The following is a 16929-nucleotide window of genomic DNA, read 5'->3' on the forward strand; positions in this document are numbered from 1 at the left end:
TGCCTACCATATCCTAAGTACAAGGTACTTGGGATGAAGATATAGGCCCTGCCAATAGGAAGTCTACAGTAGAGTGGCATAGTTTACTTCTGGACCTATGAAAACATTTAAATATTTTTAAAAAATATTTTAAGCATTTATGATCTAAGTGTTTTGTATCATTTAGACAAATTTAAGCATATGACTGGTTATCCTTTTGAACGGTAACCATAGCAACAGTTAGAACTGGATATGGAATGGCAGACTGGTTCCAAATAGGAAAAGGAGTACGTCACGGCTGTATATTGTCACCCTGCTTATTTAACTTATATGCAGAGTACATCATGAGAAATACTGGGCTGGAGGAAGCACAAGCTGGAATCAAGATTGCCGGGAGAAATATCAATAACCTCAGATATGCAGATGATACCACCCTTATGGCAGAAAGTGAAGAAGAACTAAAGAGACTCATGATGAAAGTGAAAGAGGAGAGTGAAAAAGTAGGCTTAAAGCTCAACATTCAGAAAACTAAGATCATGGCATCCAGTCCCATCATTTCATGGCAAATAGATGGGGAAACAGTGTCAGAGTTTATTTTTCTGGGCTCCAAAATCACTGCAGATGGTGATTGCAGCCATGAAATTAAAAGACACTTACTCCTTGGAAGGAAAGTTATGACCAACCTAGACAGCATATTAAAAAGCAGAGACATTACTTTGTCATCAAAGGTCCATCTAGTCAAGGCTATGGTTTTTCCAGTAGTCAGGTATGAATGTGAGAGTTGAACTGTGAAGAAAGCTGAGTGCTGAAGAATTGATGCTTTTGAACTGTGGTGTTGGAGAAGACTCTTGAGAGTCCCTTGGACTGCAAGGAGATACAACCCGTCCATCCTAGGGGAGATCAGTCCTGGGTGTTCATCGGAAGGACTGATGTTAAAGCTGAAACTCCAATACTTTGGCTACCTGATGGGAAGAGCAGACTCATTTGAAAAGATCCCTGATGCTGGGAAAGATTGAAGGCAGAAGGAGAAGGGGATGACAGAGGATGAGATGGTTGGATTGCATCACTGACTCAATGGACATTTGTTTTGGTAAACTCTGGAAGTTGGTGCTCATGGACAGGGAGGGCTGGCATGCTGCAGTCCATGGGGTTGTAAAGAGTTGGACATGATTGAGCGACTGAACCGAACTGAACTGATGGCATCTTAATGAATCCATGAGGATAATTCACCTGAAGGATATTCCTCCCTCATTTTCATCTATATTTGAATCAGAGTGATCTCATAAATAATGTTTTCTTTTAGAATTCTGCATATCATCATGGTAAAAATGATGAGTAGCTTTTTTCATAAGCTGTTGAAACTCATTATGGGAGACACTTCTAAATGTCTACTCAATACCATGGTAAATAAACTATGAGGAGAAGCTATGTGTGAGTGTGAGATGATGTATTTAGTATATCTGTGCCATGAGGTGTCAAAATTATACATTTGTGGCCAAAGAGTCATACATAGAAGTGTGCTGAGCCTCTAGGAAGGCGTCTGCTTTGCATAATAGAAGGACAGGCATGGCTGTTTCAACTCTTCTCTATTCCCACTTTTTCCTGCTTTGAATGTAGACATGATGTCTGGAGTTTTAGCAGCCCTCTTGTGACCAGCTGATGCTAAAACTTAACTATAAGAATGTAAAGATAGAAGGTATCTGGTTTCTTGGTGGAATTATTGAGGACCAGAACAAATTATCAACAACTGACTACTTTCAGATTTCATGCTATGTGAAAAAAGTAAACCCCTGTGTATTTAGTCCTGTGATAGCTTTTGTCACTTGGGGCTGAATTCATCATGACTTTGGTAGTAGAAACCTCTGACACTCACCATGAATCAGTATAATAATTGGACCATTTTTGAATGCTCTGTCATTGTTCTGACTATGTTGTTGTTGCCATCATCTTCTTTCATATAGTCATTTCCCCATGCTGTCATTTAGGAGGTTTGACTCATATACTTTCTTGTTTAAATTTATACTGTGAGGTACTAATTAGGATTTTAATAATTAAGTTGTCTTTGTTTAGTTGTAGGGAGAAGCATCATTTTAGTGTTTTCCATTGACTTGTACAAAAGTCTGATTTGAAGTATGGCGCCAAAACTCAACAGGGCCGTTTCATTCTGGCTTTTTCTTTATGGATCCTTTTTTTTTTTTTTTCCTTTAAATCTTATATTATAGTTGAGTTACATGTTCTGCTAGTTTCAGGTATACAGCAGTGATTTACTTATACATTTATTTATTCTTTTTCAGATTCTTCTCCCATATAGGTTATTGCAGAATATTGAGTAGAGTACCCTGTACTATACAGTAGGTCTCTGTTGATTATTTGTTTTATGTATAGTAGTGTGTTTATGTTAATCCCAAACTCCTAATTTATCCCTCCACCCCACATTTTCCCTTTGGTAACTATAAGTTTGTTATGAGTCTGTTTCTGTATTGTAAATAAGTTCATTTGTATCATTATATTCCACATATAAGCAATAGTATATGATATTTGTCTTTCTCTGACTTCATTTATGATAATCTCTAGGTCCATCCACATTGCTGGAAATGACATTATTTCATTCTCTTTTATGGCTTCATTGTATATGTGTACAACATCTTCCTTATCCATTCCTCTGTCGATGGACATTCTGGTTGCTTCCATGTTTTGGCTACTGTAAATAGTGCTGCAGTGAACATCAGGTTGCATGCATCTTTTGAATAAGATTTCTCCAGATACATGCCCAGGAGTGGGATTGCTGAATCGTGTAAGTGGGTACAGTCACTATGGAGAACAATATGGGGGTTTCTTAACTAAAATAGAACTATTTTTAGTTTTTAAAGAAACCCCCATATTGTTCGCCATAGTGGCTGTACCCATTTACATTCCTACCAACAGTGTAGGAGGGTTCCCTTTTCTCCACACCTTCTCCAGCATTTAGTGATTATAGACTTTGATGATGGGTGTTCTACCAGTCGCCCAGCATGAGGTTAAACCTCATTGAAGTTCTGATTTGCATTTCTCTCAATTTGTGATGTTGATCATCTTCCAAAACTATGTTGAATAAGAGTGGACATCCTTGTCTTGTTCCTGATCTTAGGGGAAATGCTTTCAGTTTTTCACAGTTGAGAGAGACAGTAGCTCTGTGTTTGTCATATACCTCCTTTCTTATGCTGAGGAAGCGTCCTTCTGTGATGACTTTCTGGGGGAGTTTTCATCATAAATTGGTGTTGATTTTTGTCAAAACCTCTTTCTGTATCTATTGAGATGGTCTTTTAGTTTTTACTCTTCAGTTTGTTGATGTGGTGTATGATGCTGATTGATTGATTGGCAGATATTGAAGAATGCTTGCACCTGCTCCTAGGTTTCCTAACAGCAATGTCAGCCAGAGCACTTTCAGGGCAGCAAGGGCGGTCATTGGTGACTGCTTGTGGGTGGCCTAGTGGCAGTGGTCACTTGTGCCCATCACTGGAGCTCATGTAGGTGGTGTCTGGTTACCTAAGAGTGTGCACAGGGAGAGAAGCTCCTATGGCAGCTCCACCCCCTCCTCCTGTATTTCCCAAACAGTGGCACCTTGCCTCTCTGGTGTCCCCGAGCTTCTTCCAAGTACATCCTTGGTTGCCACACTCCAGCCTCTGGCAGGGTGTCTCTGCTCAGCCAATTCCTGTCCTCTACCTGAGTCTGACCTCTGTAGCCCAAGCTTCAGCACCCAGCCCCTGTCCATAGTAACAGACAAGCATCTCAGGCTGGGGAGCACAAGGCAGTCTTACTGATCTACCTGTGCAGGTTACTCTTCATCTTCCCTTACTCAGGCTGGTTGCTGCCCTCTCCTCCCTGGCTCCAAAGTTTCCTCTCCATCCCAGCTGATCTTCCAACTGTAGAAGGGACTTTCCCGGGTGCAGAAGCTTTTCTCCTTCATAGCTTCCTCCCTGGGGTGCAGTTCCCATTTTGACTACTTTATTTTTCCTTTATTCTTTTGTCCTATCCAGTTATGGGAGGGGTTCTTACCCTTCCAAAAGTCTGAGGTCTTTTGCCAGTGTTCAGTAGATATTCTGTGTGAATCGTTACACTTATAGATATATTTCTGATGTATTTGTGGGAGTAGGTGAGCAGACATCTTGATCCTGAAGATCTTTCTATGGATTCTTGATACATTCAGCTATATTACAATAATCATCATCATGTTGTGCTGAACAGAATCATTTTTGCTTCCTCAGTTCACTCTAAAACACTAGATAAAACAGCTCACTCATGTGCTTCACCTTGACTCTTTTAGACAATTTGTCTACCAAGGAGCAGCTGTCTCTTAGCTGTGCTTTGTTATAAGGTCCCATGAACTTCAAATTAAACCTCTGAAAGTGGCTGTGGTAGCAAGACTCACAGCCAAGCAGCCTTTACATTTTCCACCTTGCAGTGCTGCCTTTCGTTGCTTACAGAAAACAAGAATCCTTGTTATAGTCTGATAAGTTTCCAATATTGGACCATCACACACAAAACAGGTGTCGTAGAATTTTAATCAAGTATAAATCTTGTTTAAATTATTAATTTTTACCTGATCTGAAGGGCATCTTCAGATAGCCAAAGCAAAGTTGTTAACAAACATGCTTATGTATGCGCTTAAAATTTTATTAAACCACCAAAAGTTATAGAAAACATGATAGACAAAAAACATTTGAAGAAGAAATTCAGGGTAAGCACCAGTAGGAAACCATCATAATTGTTGAATGATTATTTTATATGATTGAATTAACAATAAAATGCAGCCCTCATTTGCTCATACATGGTAATAGGAAATAGGTCTGAAACATCTGGCTGCCCTCATTCACTCTAGGCTAATTAAAGATGTTGCCCTACTTATTAAATTCTTCAGTGCTTTTTTTTTTTTTACAATACTTAGAATAATAACATAGTTATTACATGTTAAAGATGTAAATTAAGTCTTGATTAGAATGCCTGTCAATTTACTAAGACATCGTTATTGGCAGTGAGCCCTAATCTACCTGGACAGTTTACACAATATCTTCCCCCCACCAAATATGAAGCTGATAAAAAAGGGAGTTTACCTGATTTCCTCCCATACCATGACAGTTGAATATACCCACTTTTTCATTTTCCTTGCGGCCCATGTTGTCTAAACATTGATTTGTTTCAACATTTCTTATCTAAAGGAAACACAAAAATGTAAGTCAGAAAATCTTTGGTATTTTCAAATTGCTTATTGATCGCAAAATAATATTTTTGTAAGGAAATTTCTCCAAGGAAAAGACAAAGCTTTAAATATTTTTCTGTGTCTATACTGATATCTGTATAACATTCTAAACTCCCATTCAAGTAAACGTGAATAGCACTGGCATTGTCATTAGCATCCACTCAAGAGGCATTCTTTGTTTATGGTGTAGTATCAGAGAAGAAGAAAACATATATATATTACAGATTAGGAGTTCTTCCCCAAATCTTCTGAAAATTAGGACAGTCTTGAAATTCCACCCAAATAATCGTAGTGTATTTGTGAAGTCCTTAAGTCCTACAGTGCCGTATGCAAAGTAATAGAAACAAATTGGTCAAATATGCAAATTTATGTATTTTTCGTTGCTTCATTACTAGATGCTCCATTCTGGACATTTATAAAGATTAATTACACTGATAATTTTTTAACTAAAACATGCATCTTTTTGCATTCCTAATACCAAACAGTGAAAAGCGGTTGACTCTAAGAAAAACTATTACAAGGCTAAATGGTGATTTCACAGGAAAAATTTTTCAAAACCAAGATGAAATTGCCAACTGCAAACATAAGATTCATGGTTTACACTCAGACACTGCATTAGTCCCATAATTAACATGTTAATATATATTTGTGCCAAATGTAATTTTACAAAAGCCATTTATTGAGTTTAAAGATGCCCAAATTACTAAGTCAAGCACAAGTGAATGTAAAAAAGAAGAAAACCTTTTCTAATAGATGGAATGTCTTAGATTTTTTTTTCCTTTAGTGTCAACCCAAAGTAGTATGTTTTACACTTGTCCACTCTTGCTTGCAAGAAGTTCTTTCCTCTGACTCTTACTAGGACACATATTTCACTGTTCACTCACTCATTACTTGGATATATTTGGTTATCTATGCTTCAGGTGCCTGCGTCTCCCTCTTGGCAAATGAGTATGATTAGAAACGTCTGTAGAGGCTGGATTAGGTTTCTACGATTCAACATTTTTGTATGGCACAGAACCCCATGGTCAGGTAATGGCTGCCTGAGTTGGGAAAAATGGTATGATTTGCAGTAAAGCCCCAGTCAGCAGTTGAAATTCACACTTGGTAAGGGGTTGGGCAGAGCTGAGCAGTGAGGTCAAGCTCTGACCCCGTGATCAGAGGGAGGCAAGAGTGGAAACAGAGAAAAAAATAAGGGGACTGTTGAGTCATGCCAACTAGATATGGTTACTTGGCATAAAAGGACAGCAATGGATGTGGGGAGGGTCAAGCTTAGGATGTTTTTAAGATAGAGCCAGTAGGACTTAACAATTGAAGTGGAAATGAGCCAGGAGAGGAAAACAAAGGCATCAAGAAGCATTACAAAATTTTGGTTTGAGCAGATCGGTAGATGATGTTTCCATTTACTGGGAGCAATATTCTGAGTTCTTACACATTGATAACTATATCTTTGGCCTTTATACTTCAAAATCAATTTGCTGCATCTGAAATCCTTGACTTACAATGTATTTCCTTGAGTATATTTAAGATGTTACTCTGTTCACTTCCAGCATAAATAGTTGTTTTTGAAAAGGCAGATAAAAATCTGTTTTCTTTCCCTTATTCTTACAAATATATGTTTGCCTGAATGCCAGAATAAGTCCAATAGATTGCCAAGGTAGGTGGTGGTCTGTTTCAATATGTAGTTCCAAATTATTTTCAAAGAGCAAATATTGAATAATGTTGAATTATAGTTCATTGAATTATTAGTGTTCATTTATTATTACTTTGATTTTTCTATCAGGAAATTCTATTCTGTATTTTGTATCTTTTATAAATCTCCTATATATGTCATTTTCTATTTGATAGTTTTGTCTGTCTTTTCTATCTTTAAAAAATTTCCTCCTCCCCTCACTTCGGAGAAGGCAATGGCACCCCACTCACTTTAAAACTCTTACGGCATTTTCTTCTGGGATTGTTGACTCATCTGTTCTTTCAAGTTTATCCATTTCTGAAATGATTCATTCCTTAACTTCTAATTCTTTCCTCCATTTCAGGCCCTCATTTCAGAGGTTTTTTTTAAATTTATGTTGTTATTTTACTTATTTTATCATAATAAAATTTCTCTTGTTTTGAAATATTAGTTGACAGTTTTCCTGTCTTATGAGCCTAAGGTTTTGATTTGGTTTCATTTTTCATAGAGATATCATTTTACTCTTTATTATCTTTATTCTTATGGTAGTGATCCTTTCCCTTTCCTCTCAGAAGAAAAATTCTCTTGATTTGTTAAGAGGGAGAATTTGATCAGGAAATTTTTCTCCCTTCCTCCCTCTCTCTTCCTTTCATTTTTTCTTTTCTTTGCTTCCTTATGGGGGTAATGACTTGTCATCTTTAAACTATTCTGATGCCCAGACTATTCTTGTTTAATTGGAGTAGGGTACAAAGTGTCCATCGGGTTCTTGAAAGTCTCCCCAGGTGATTCTAACATGCAAAGTTTGGCAACCACCATTCTGGAGGAAGGTATGACATGTCTTGATATTTAGTGGTGACAGTACAGTTACTTTTCCTTTTTTGAGTAACTACTTATTTAGTGGTTTCCACATGGGCTGCCCCATAGACTCACCTGGAAAGCTTTTAGAATATACTTTGCTTCCACTTCATAGATTCTGATTCAAATGGTCTGGAGTAGGATCAGGTCTGAAGTAGGACCAGAATACAATTAAAAGATCCCCCAGATAATTCAAATGTATAATCAGGACTGAAACTCCATGTATCAGGAGAACACAATGAAGTAGTTCCTAGCCGGAAGCCTGATTATTTTGCGAATCATTTTGAGAACTCTGGCTGCTGGTAGAAAGTAAAGGACATTTTCATAGCAAAGCTTATTTTGCCACTACCAAGTGAAATGTTTAAGAATAAATATTTCCAGCTGTACCTGACAGGACATGTTTACACTGGAGACCATTTCTAACTTCACAAGGATAGATCTGTTCCTGTAATTTTTTTGAGAGTTGGAAAAAATCCTCTGCTTTTTTTTGAGAATTCCTGGTTCTGTTTAGCTCTACATGTTTTTTTTTCTTCCAATTTTTTATTGGTGTAAAGTTGATTTACAATGTTGTGGTTCAGGTATACAGCAAAATAATTCAGAATTTTTCAGATTCTTTTCCCATATAAGGTATTACATAGCATTGACTGTGTAGGTCCTTGTTGATTATTTTATATATAGCAGTGTATATGTTTGAGCAAACTCATAATTTATGCCCCCCACTTTTCCACTTTGGTAACTATAAGTTTGTTTTCAAAGCCTGAGATACTGTTTCTGTTTTGTAAGTTTATTTATATAATTTAGATTTCACATGTAAGTGATATCATACAATATTTATCTTGGTCTGACAGTATGAAAGTCTTTTTCTTTTTATGGATGAGTAATAGTCCACTGGGTGTATGTGTGTGTGTGTGTGTGTGTGTATATATATATCACATCTTTTTATTCTGTGGGAGAACCTCTGCGATATAATTATTTTTCAGTTTATGTGTCACCCACCAAGTCTGTGTGGGATTTTATTGTTTCATGAATGCACTCCTCCTACTGCCTCGTTGTGGCTTTGTCTCTGGATGTAGAATCTGTTTTGGTACATTCCAGTCTTTTTTGTCAATGATTGTTCACCACTTAGTTGTGATTTTGGTGTATTTGTGAGAGGAGGTCAGTTCAAGTCCTTTTACTCTGCCATTTTACCTCACCCCTTGAGCCAATCCCTCCTGTTTCTCTCTCCTATTTTTATCTGGACTTTGTTTCCTTTGTTGTTGTACCTGCCTGCTTAAGTTGGGCTTCATTCCTTGAATTTTCTCCTGAGAAAGAACTTCAGCTATTGAACTATAAAAGTTCACAGGTTGTAGAATTCTCAGACCCTTCAGACATTTAAAGAGGAGACTTTTCACTGACTTGCAAACTGGATTTTATGAAAACACTTTTTCCAGTTTCAACTACTGTTATTAAGTTAGCATGAAACAATTTCTCATGAGTATCTATTGGTAACTGAGGTATTATTGTGGTCTCATTTCCATCAGACACCCCATTTCTTCCCTTTTTTTCGACTGTAATGATTGTATTATCATATGGTCATGAAGTTTACAAGTCATATTTTAGGATTGGTGAGAATACCTTGTCGTCTAATTTTATTGTTAAATTTGTCCATCAGTTTTTGTTTTTGGTAACCTGGATGCTCTCTCTGCTTCAATCGAGGAATTCAAAAAGATTGAAACTATGTCACTGCTGCTGCTATTTTTTCAGAATTACAGAATAGATTCATTTTGGGGAGTGCATGGAAAGGAGTTTGTTCTATTCATGACATGTTCTAACCTTCCTAAAAATTGGTTTGACAGTTACTAGACATGTAATATTAATTGTCCCTTAGAATGTAGCAAGTACTAAGAGGATATAGTATAGGAACTCAAGTCAAATCTGGTGAGGCTAACTGGACGTGAGTTCTGGGAGACTGGAAACAGATAGGAGTCAGTGGCTTAGGAAAGCTGTCAATGAGACAGGGAAGACAATCACCACAATAAAATTGAATAATTGAATTTAAGTTGTATGTGCCATGAACTGTTCCAAGCACCTATGTGTAATTTAAAACCAACCTATTACCCTAATCTTATATATGAAAACATTAAGATACAAAGAGGCTAAGTAGTTTGCTCAAATAAGTAATTGAAAGCAGTGCGGTTGGAAATTGCCTAGTCCTGACATCTAGACAGGTAGGCAATATTTTTCAGAAAGGAGGTGAAAAGAGCAAGGGAGGATTAAGTTCCAGTTGAATAAAGGTGAAGGTAAATGATAGGTCATCCAGACAGTGGCAAAGATGCATGGAACATGGAAATGGCCTAGGATCAGACCTGAGAACTAGGTCAAAAAGTCTAGAAGCAAGATGGTTTCCATGCTGAGTGCCAAACTGTTGGGTCCAGGTCATGAAAATTATTTGTGGCTATTGTCAAGATGACACTGGATACAAATATGGTAGAGGATGAAGTGTCAGGGAACAGGGCTCTCAATATCCACTTTTAAAAAATTGAGAAGAACATACCATCTGGATAGAGACAATGTCTGAGAGGTTTTTGCAGTAGTCCTGTAATATCTAGATTTTTTTTTTTTTTTAATGTATGAACACCTAGAATGCAGCATGGTGTGCATCAGGGTTTTCTCAAGTAAATGAGTCTAACATTGGAAATCTGTGATATTTTCTTCAAACATAAAAATGGTTACTAGTGTCTTCTGACAGTCCTCAATGATCTAATCTTAATGTATAATAGAAGATACTGGCATAAAGGAAAATATATATATATATGTGTGTATATATATATATATATATATATATATTCCCAAACAATGCTATTTAAGCAACAAAATGAAATATCAGGAAAGATCCTGAGCTTGTCACTGGTATTATATTACCTGAAAACACCAATTGCTTGATCATGCCATTCATTAATCCTAAGAGAAATCTAGGCAGACAAACATGGAGGAAATTTATCCACAGAAACTCCTTTCAGAATCCAGCCTGAATCAACATAAGTAGAGCATATGGGTAGTTCTGCATTCTGGGAAAGTCTTGTGACTCATCCCTTATGTTATTTTATAGCTTTGAGTACTTGGTGTAGGACCAACATAGTTTTAACTTTGTTGTCTACTTTGACATTTGTTTACACATAATCTTTTATTGCCTGAGAACAGTCTTTAATGACATAAACTTGGGAGTATTTTTCCCACTTGTGTTGTTAGAAATCAACAAGTCTTTTTCTGAAAGTTTCTACTCATTGGCAGGATCATGGGTAATGTTACCACTTACACGGTTTATTCATTAGCTTTTGCTCCCTCTGCTGGATTGTAACAGCAAGCAAAAGTGGGAACTCCGATTCTAAAAGACAGGCATAAACTCTCACCCATGCCACCTTTGAATTTCAAAACTAATATGTAAAATTCATTCTAAAATTAGACTAAACTTAAACTAGCTTTTTTTTTTTTGGCTTTAATTACTCCAACACATGCTTATCCTTCAACTGTATATTATGTTACTCATTATCATTATTTTAAATATGTCAACCTCATTTGGTTTCTCTTTACTTTGTAAAGGAAATACATTTGCAGTGAATTCAAGTTTAATGTTAATATTTCCATATTATAATTGCTGTACTGAATATGCATTTCTCTTTACCAAATTGTGAATAAATCATAAGGATGGTTTTATATAGATTTGCAAAATCTATATAATTAACAAATCCAAGCTGACTTCTCTCATGTAAACCTGGGTTTCCAATGACCTGACTGTGAGATTTAAAAACACTGAGTATGTGATATCTTAACCTCCTTCAACAAAATAGTAAATACAGAATACTGGACAATTTCACATATTTTGGTAGATAACAAAATCAATCCTAGGAGAATTCATAAACACTCTAACTGGAATATAGTTTTTTGTAGTTTATACCAATACATATTTAAATGATAAAATCAGAATTGGTTCTAATGTATTTATCAGTAGTGTAAAGCCAAAAAAAAAAGACTTTCCAGTAGTAAACTCACTCATTTCATCCATAGGTGGGTTACCCAGCTCAACATTCTTTAGGGTTAACATGTGATGGAGAGTAATATATTTTGCCTGTGTATTAGTTACACTGGGATAAAAATCAGTTACTGGGTCCCAAAGAGTTTTGCGAATATGATCATGGGCAGAGAGAATGCTCCATTTGTGCATGTTTTAAAATACAAGGCTTTTTTTTTTTTTTTACTGGTTATCCTATTAAAAGATCAAGAAGATGGTGAATTTATAAATAGATCTGATTACCAACAGAGAAGGTAACACTCTCAGGGTTTTAGCCTCTGGATTTGGCAGTAACTGATTTTATCCTTAATCCCTGCAGCCTAGCAGCTTCAAAAGATGTCTATTTTTAGTTACTGAAATTTGTTCTGTAACAGTGTTTAAGGAATATAGTGTCAATGTGTGCAAGGATCTTAACTAGTTGATAAGGTTAAAGAATACAAGAGAAAAAGGAAGTGCTAAGGGGTCAAGTAGGCAGTAAAAAATTCAGAGACTACTGTCAAAATGTCTTCCAAGCAGCATGCAAATGCAGATATTAAGCCCTAAGAGTTAAGTCAATTGGCTCCAGAATTCTTCTCTTCCCTCTTGCCTTCTGTATTCTTGTGTTCCACATAGCTCACAAAACATTTTTTTTCCCAAGATGCTGGCCTGTCCAAGGCCAAAAATTTAGGGTAAAGCATTACTACTTTGGAAAGCCAATTTTCAATCTTATAGTTGAATTAGCTTTTATATTTACAAGATTGGGAGCTGACATGCTAAATATACATAAGCTAGTGTTAGTTAAGAGAGAATTTAATGCTGCAAGAAGCTCCTCTTCCTTATTCCATTATGATCTGCTTACTAAGTCTAAAAGGCATATGCTTCATTAAGCTACTTAAAGGTTTTAGTTCAAAGCAACTCAGCTTTTAACTTCCCATTGGAAATTGCATGTAATTCATGGGCTGGGTGAAGTAATATTTCAATTACCTGCATAATATTCAAATGTAAGAAATTATGACAGTTGTCTGATACCAATACTGATGATTATTTTGGTGACAATATACAATGATAGAAACTGAATATCATGTTTACCTCTATCTCCTAATATAACTAGGAAAGCTATAAAGAGAAATTGACATGAAGATATTTATATTCACCAGTACACTGCAATATTAAATATCTAGGCTTTGAAAAACATTGAAACTTAAAGAACTTGTAAATCATTAGATCCTAACAATTTCATTTGAAATTGAGTACATATGAATTACTTCAAAGAAATAACTTTGTGCCCTAGATAAGTAGCTTTGGACACCTGGTTCCACTTTGAGACTTTGTGAGAGACAGTGCCTTCATATATAATGACAGATAGTAAGAAAGAAAAAGATTTAAATGACTGTCATCCATTATAGTCCATTAATAGTTTATCTCAAACTCATTTTCAAAGTGTTTTTGACTATGTCTGTGACTACACATGACTATGAAAAATTGAATTGGAAAGCAGTGCTTGGTGAATTTGTCCTTCTTGTTTTCAGGGAAACTGTTGCAGGACTGCGTCTCTTGAAGGGTGGTTTTAAAATGGAAAACTGTAGTACATTAATATCCCAGAAAGTTCAAAACCAGATATATCTCATAGATTTTTTAATTTATTGAGTGTTTAAAATACCTCATAGGACAGTTTTAATTCAACTGAATTTCTTACCTGTTTGATTATCTCTTGCCTTTTCCCTCACCCCCATTTCAGTAGAATGTCTCAAGAGTAAAGGTCTTTCCTTATTGACTTTGCATCCTTAGCATATAACACAGGTTGCAGCTTAAGCTCTTATTTAATAAAAGTATTTTGAATGAATAACATATAGTGATATCCATTTTCTCCTTCTTGTTATAAGGAAATGTGAACATTATTGTCAGACTAAAATATATTTGAATCCTGACTTCAATATTTAGCTTGCTCTATGACCATTAGGTCAATCATGTGAATTTTCTGCATATAGGTTTCCATATTGGGGATAATAATAAAACCTGCCAAGAAATTGTGATTTTTTTTTAAAAAATACAATTTTTAAGCATCTAGCATAATGTTTGACATAGTAAGAAAACAATAGTAGCTATAATAATTACAATAGCTGTAACTACTGGTGCTGCTACTACTCTGCTTGGTGGTGTTATGGATGCTCTGTATCCTCAATCAATCATCACTGTAACCTGTATGATTACCTTCCTTCTACTGCTAGGTACCAGAGACAGACCTAGTGCTACTTGAGTCCTAAACTGGGAGGTCAGGATTTAAACCCTCCTCTGCTTGATTCCAAAATCTGGGATTCTTTCAGAACACCATGTTGCCTCTCCCAGATATGTATCAAAAACCCTAAAGGTATATTTCTATCTTCAAAAGTTTTTCAAATTATTTCTTTAAATTAAAATATAGCCACCTGATCCATTAAAGAAGATAGCTACTTTAAAATCAGTAGGTTGTATAAAGGAATTTTCTCACACTTCATTTTCCTTTTTTTCAGTAAATCAGTTGATTAGATTTCTCAATGTGTAGTGCAGAGAGTATGAAACTGAATTTTTAAAATGGAAGTAGACATCTAGGTTCCATTTCAGAGTCCTGAGTCTTTCTCAGGAGGCACTCTTATGGCCTTAGGTAATTTCCAAAAACTGCTCTTAACTCATATCTGTCTTGTTAACAGGTCTTGGTCATACCTTCTTTTAGAAAACGTGATCAGCATTTACTCACCATCTGGGTCCATTGAATACCCTGGGAGGAATACCCTACTACAAGAATAGAAAAACTCCCTCTTCTAAAGGTACAAATTCACAATTAGCCCAACAAACTTTTCCGTAAAAGAAATGAGTGTTAGATACTTTGTTGGAGATCTTTAGTAAAACTAGACTATAATAACTAGCATGCACATAGAGCTCTAGTTTAAAAAACACTTCTATTTTATGTATTAAGTATAAATAAATCCAGTGACATTAGAGCTAACATGGGAATACTGCATATTTAAAAACAATAGCAATGACACTCCCATCCCAATGAAAACAAATAATTAAAAAACAGAAAAAAAGCCAGAGGCACATAAAGTTACACCTAGGAAGTGGTAATATTCAGTGTTATTACACATGAACTTTGCACTACAGAATTCAGATTAATGTTAAATAGATATAAACTGAAATATTCTATAGAGAGATATTTATATGGCTGATGAGTGAGTGGAAGTTTGACAGTGTATGGATAAGGCACAGAAAAACAGTCTTTAAAAACAATTCAGCTAGAAATGAATTGTGTGTTTTTCTTTATTTTCTAGTGAATCACAAGGAATGTTTATAGTTATAGAGTGGATAAATTCATAGATATCTTGGCAAATCAACCAAAAAATATTAGACTGAATTTTCAGATATTCTGCTGTTATGACCTATAAAAATGGCAGATTCAAATAATATTTTCCAAAGCATTGTATTATTGCTCTTAAAATGTTTTAAATATAACAAATACTAAATTAGTTTTCTCAAATGTAATTCCTATTAAGTGGGAAGTTACTAATATGAAGCATGTAATTCATAAAGGGATAACTCTTATTTTGAGCAATTAAATATGTATTATGACCATATGCTTGTACAGTTATGATGAAGCCAACTTTTTAATCTCTAAAGATATTTTATAACTATGGTACCCAAAGCAATCTACAGATTCAAGCAATTGCTATGAAATTACCAATGGTAAATTTTAACAGAGCAAATAATTTTATAATTTGTATGGAAACACAAAAGACCCTGAATAGCTGAAGCAATCTTGAGAAAGAAAAAATGGAGCTGGATGAATCAAACTGCCTGATTTCAGACTAGAGTACAGAGCTACAGTCATCAAGACAGTATGGTATTGGTACAAAATCAGAAATACAGACCAACGGAACAAGATAGAAATCTCCGAGACAAACCCACACACATGTGGTCCCCTAATCTACAACAAAGGAGACAGGAATATACAATGGATAAAACTGAATAAGTGGTGCTGGGAAAACTGGACAGCTATGTGTTAAAAAAAAACAACACTCCCTAACAAGATACACAAAAATAAACTCCACTTCCTAGAGTAATGAAAATTAAAACAAAACAAAAAACCAAATGGGGTCTAATTAAACTTAAAAGCTTTTGCACAGCAAACAAAATGAAAAGACAACCCAGAGAATGGGAGAAAATATTTACAAATGAAGTGACTGAAAAGGAGTTAATCTCTAAAATATACAGTTTATGCAGCTCAATATCCAAAAACCAAACAACACAATCAAAAAATGGGCAGAAGATCTAAATATACGTTTCTCTATGGGCAGAAGATCTAAATATACGTTTCTGTAAAGACATACAAATGGCCAAAAAGCACATGAAAAGATGCTCAACATCACTTATTATCGGAGAAATGCAAATCAAATGTATCATGAGACACATCTTACACTGGTCAGAATGGTCATCATAAAAAAATCTACAAACAATACATGCTGGAGAAAAGGGAACCCTCTCCTACACTGTTGGTGGGAATATAAATCGGTGCGGCCACTATGGACAACAATATGGAGATTCCCTAAGAAAAACTACAAATAGAGCTTCCATATTATCCAGCGATCCCACTCCTGGGCGTATATCTAGAGAAAACTCTTGATTTAAAAAGATACGTGCACCCCAGTATTTAACGAAGCAATACTTACCGTAGCCAGGACATGGAAGCAACTTAAATGTTCATCAACAGAGGAATGGATAAAGAAGATGTGGTACATATGTATAATGAAATATGACTCAGCCATAAAAAAGAATGAAATAATTCCATTTGCAGCAACATGGATGGACCTAGAAATTGTTGTACTGAGTGAAGTAAGAAAGTATAATAAATAGTGCTTTTATGTAGAATGTAAAAAATAAAGTAAAAATGAACTTATTTACAAAACAGAAATATATTTGATGTAAAACCAAACTTACAGTTGTCAGGGTGGTGGGAAGGGGAGCATAAATTGGCAGATTGGGATTGATATATACCCAATATAAATAGATAACTAATAAGGACCTACTGTAAATAGCACAGGGAACTGTACTCAATGCTCTGTAGTAGCCTATATGGGAAAAGAATCTAAGGAATAGAGATTTGTATATGTATAAATGAATCACTTTGTAGTA

General features: G+C 35.5%; 1 protein-coding gene across 19 annotated transcripts in view; it reads right to left on the minus strand.

Annotated features, from left to right (window-relative positions):
- GALNT13 (polypeptide N-acetylgalactosaminyltransferase 13) overlaps window positions 1-16929 on the minus strand; it is a 556330-nt gene that overhangs the window by 41836 nt on the left and 497565 nt on the right. For 14 of the 19 annotated variants that reach the window (XM_081577987.1, XM_081577982.1, XM_081577975.1 and 11 more), the window contains one exon: window positions 5070-5168. The exons of 2 other annotated variants lie outside the window; for them this stretch is intronic. In XM_081577987.1, coding sequence (XP_081434113.1) covers window positions 5070-5168 — 99 coding nt within the window. The remainder of the gene's footprint in view (window positions 1-5069; window positions 5169-16929) is intronic. 3 more of the 19 variants (XM_081577989.1, XM_081577976.1, XM_081577988.1) reach the window with 1 other exon arrangement.

This window comes from Giraffa tippelskirchi, chromosome 3 (genome assembly GCF_054371585.1).
Source record: "Giraffa tippelskirchi isolate mGirTip1 chromosome 3, T2T-mGirTip1v1.2.pri, whole genome shotgun sequence".
Taxonomy (NCBI): Eukaryota; Metazoa; Chordata; class Mammalia; order Artiodactyla; family Giraffidae; genus Giraffa; species Giraffa tippelskirchi.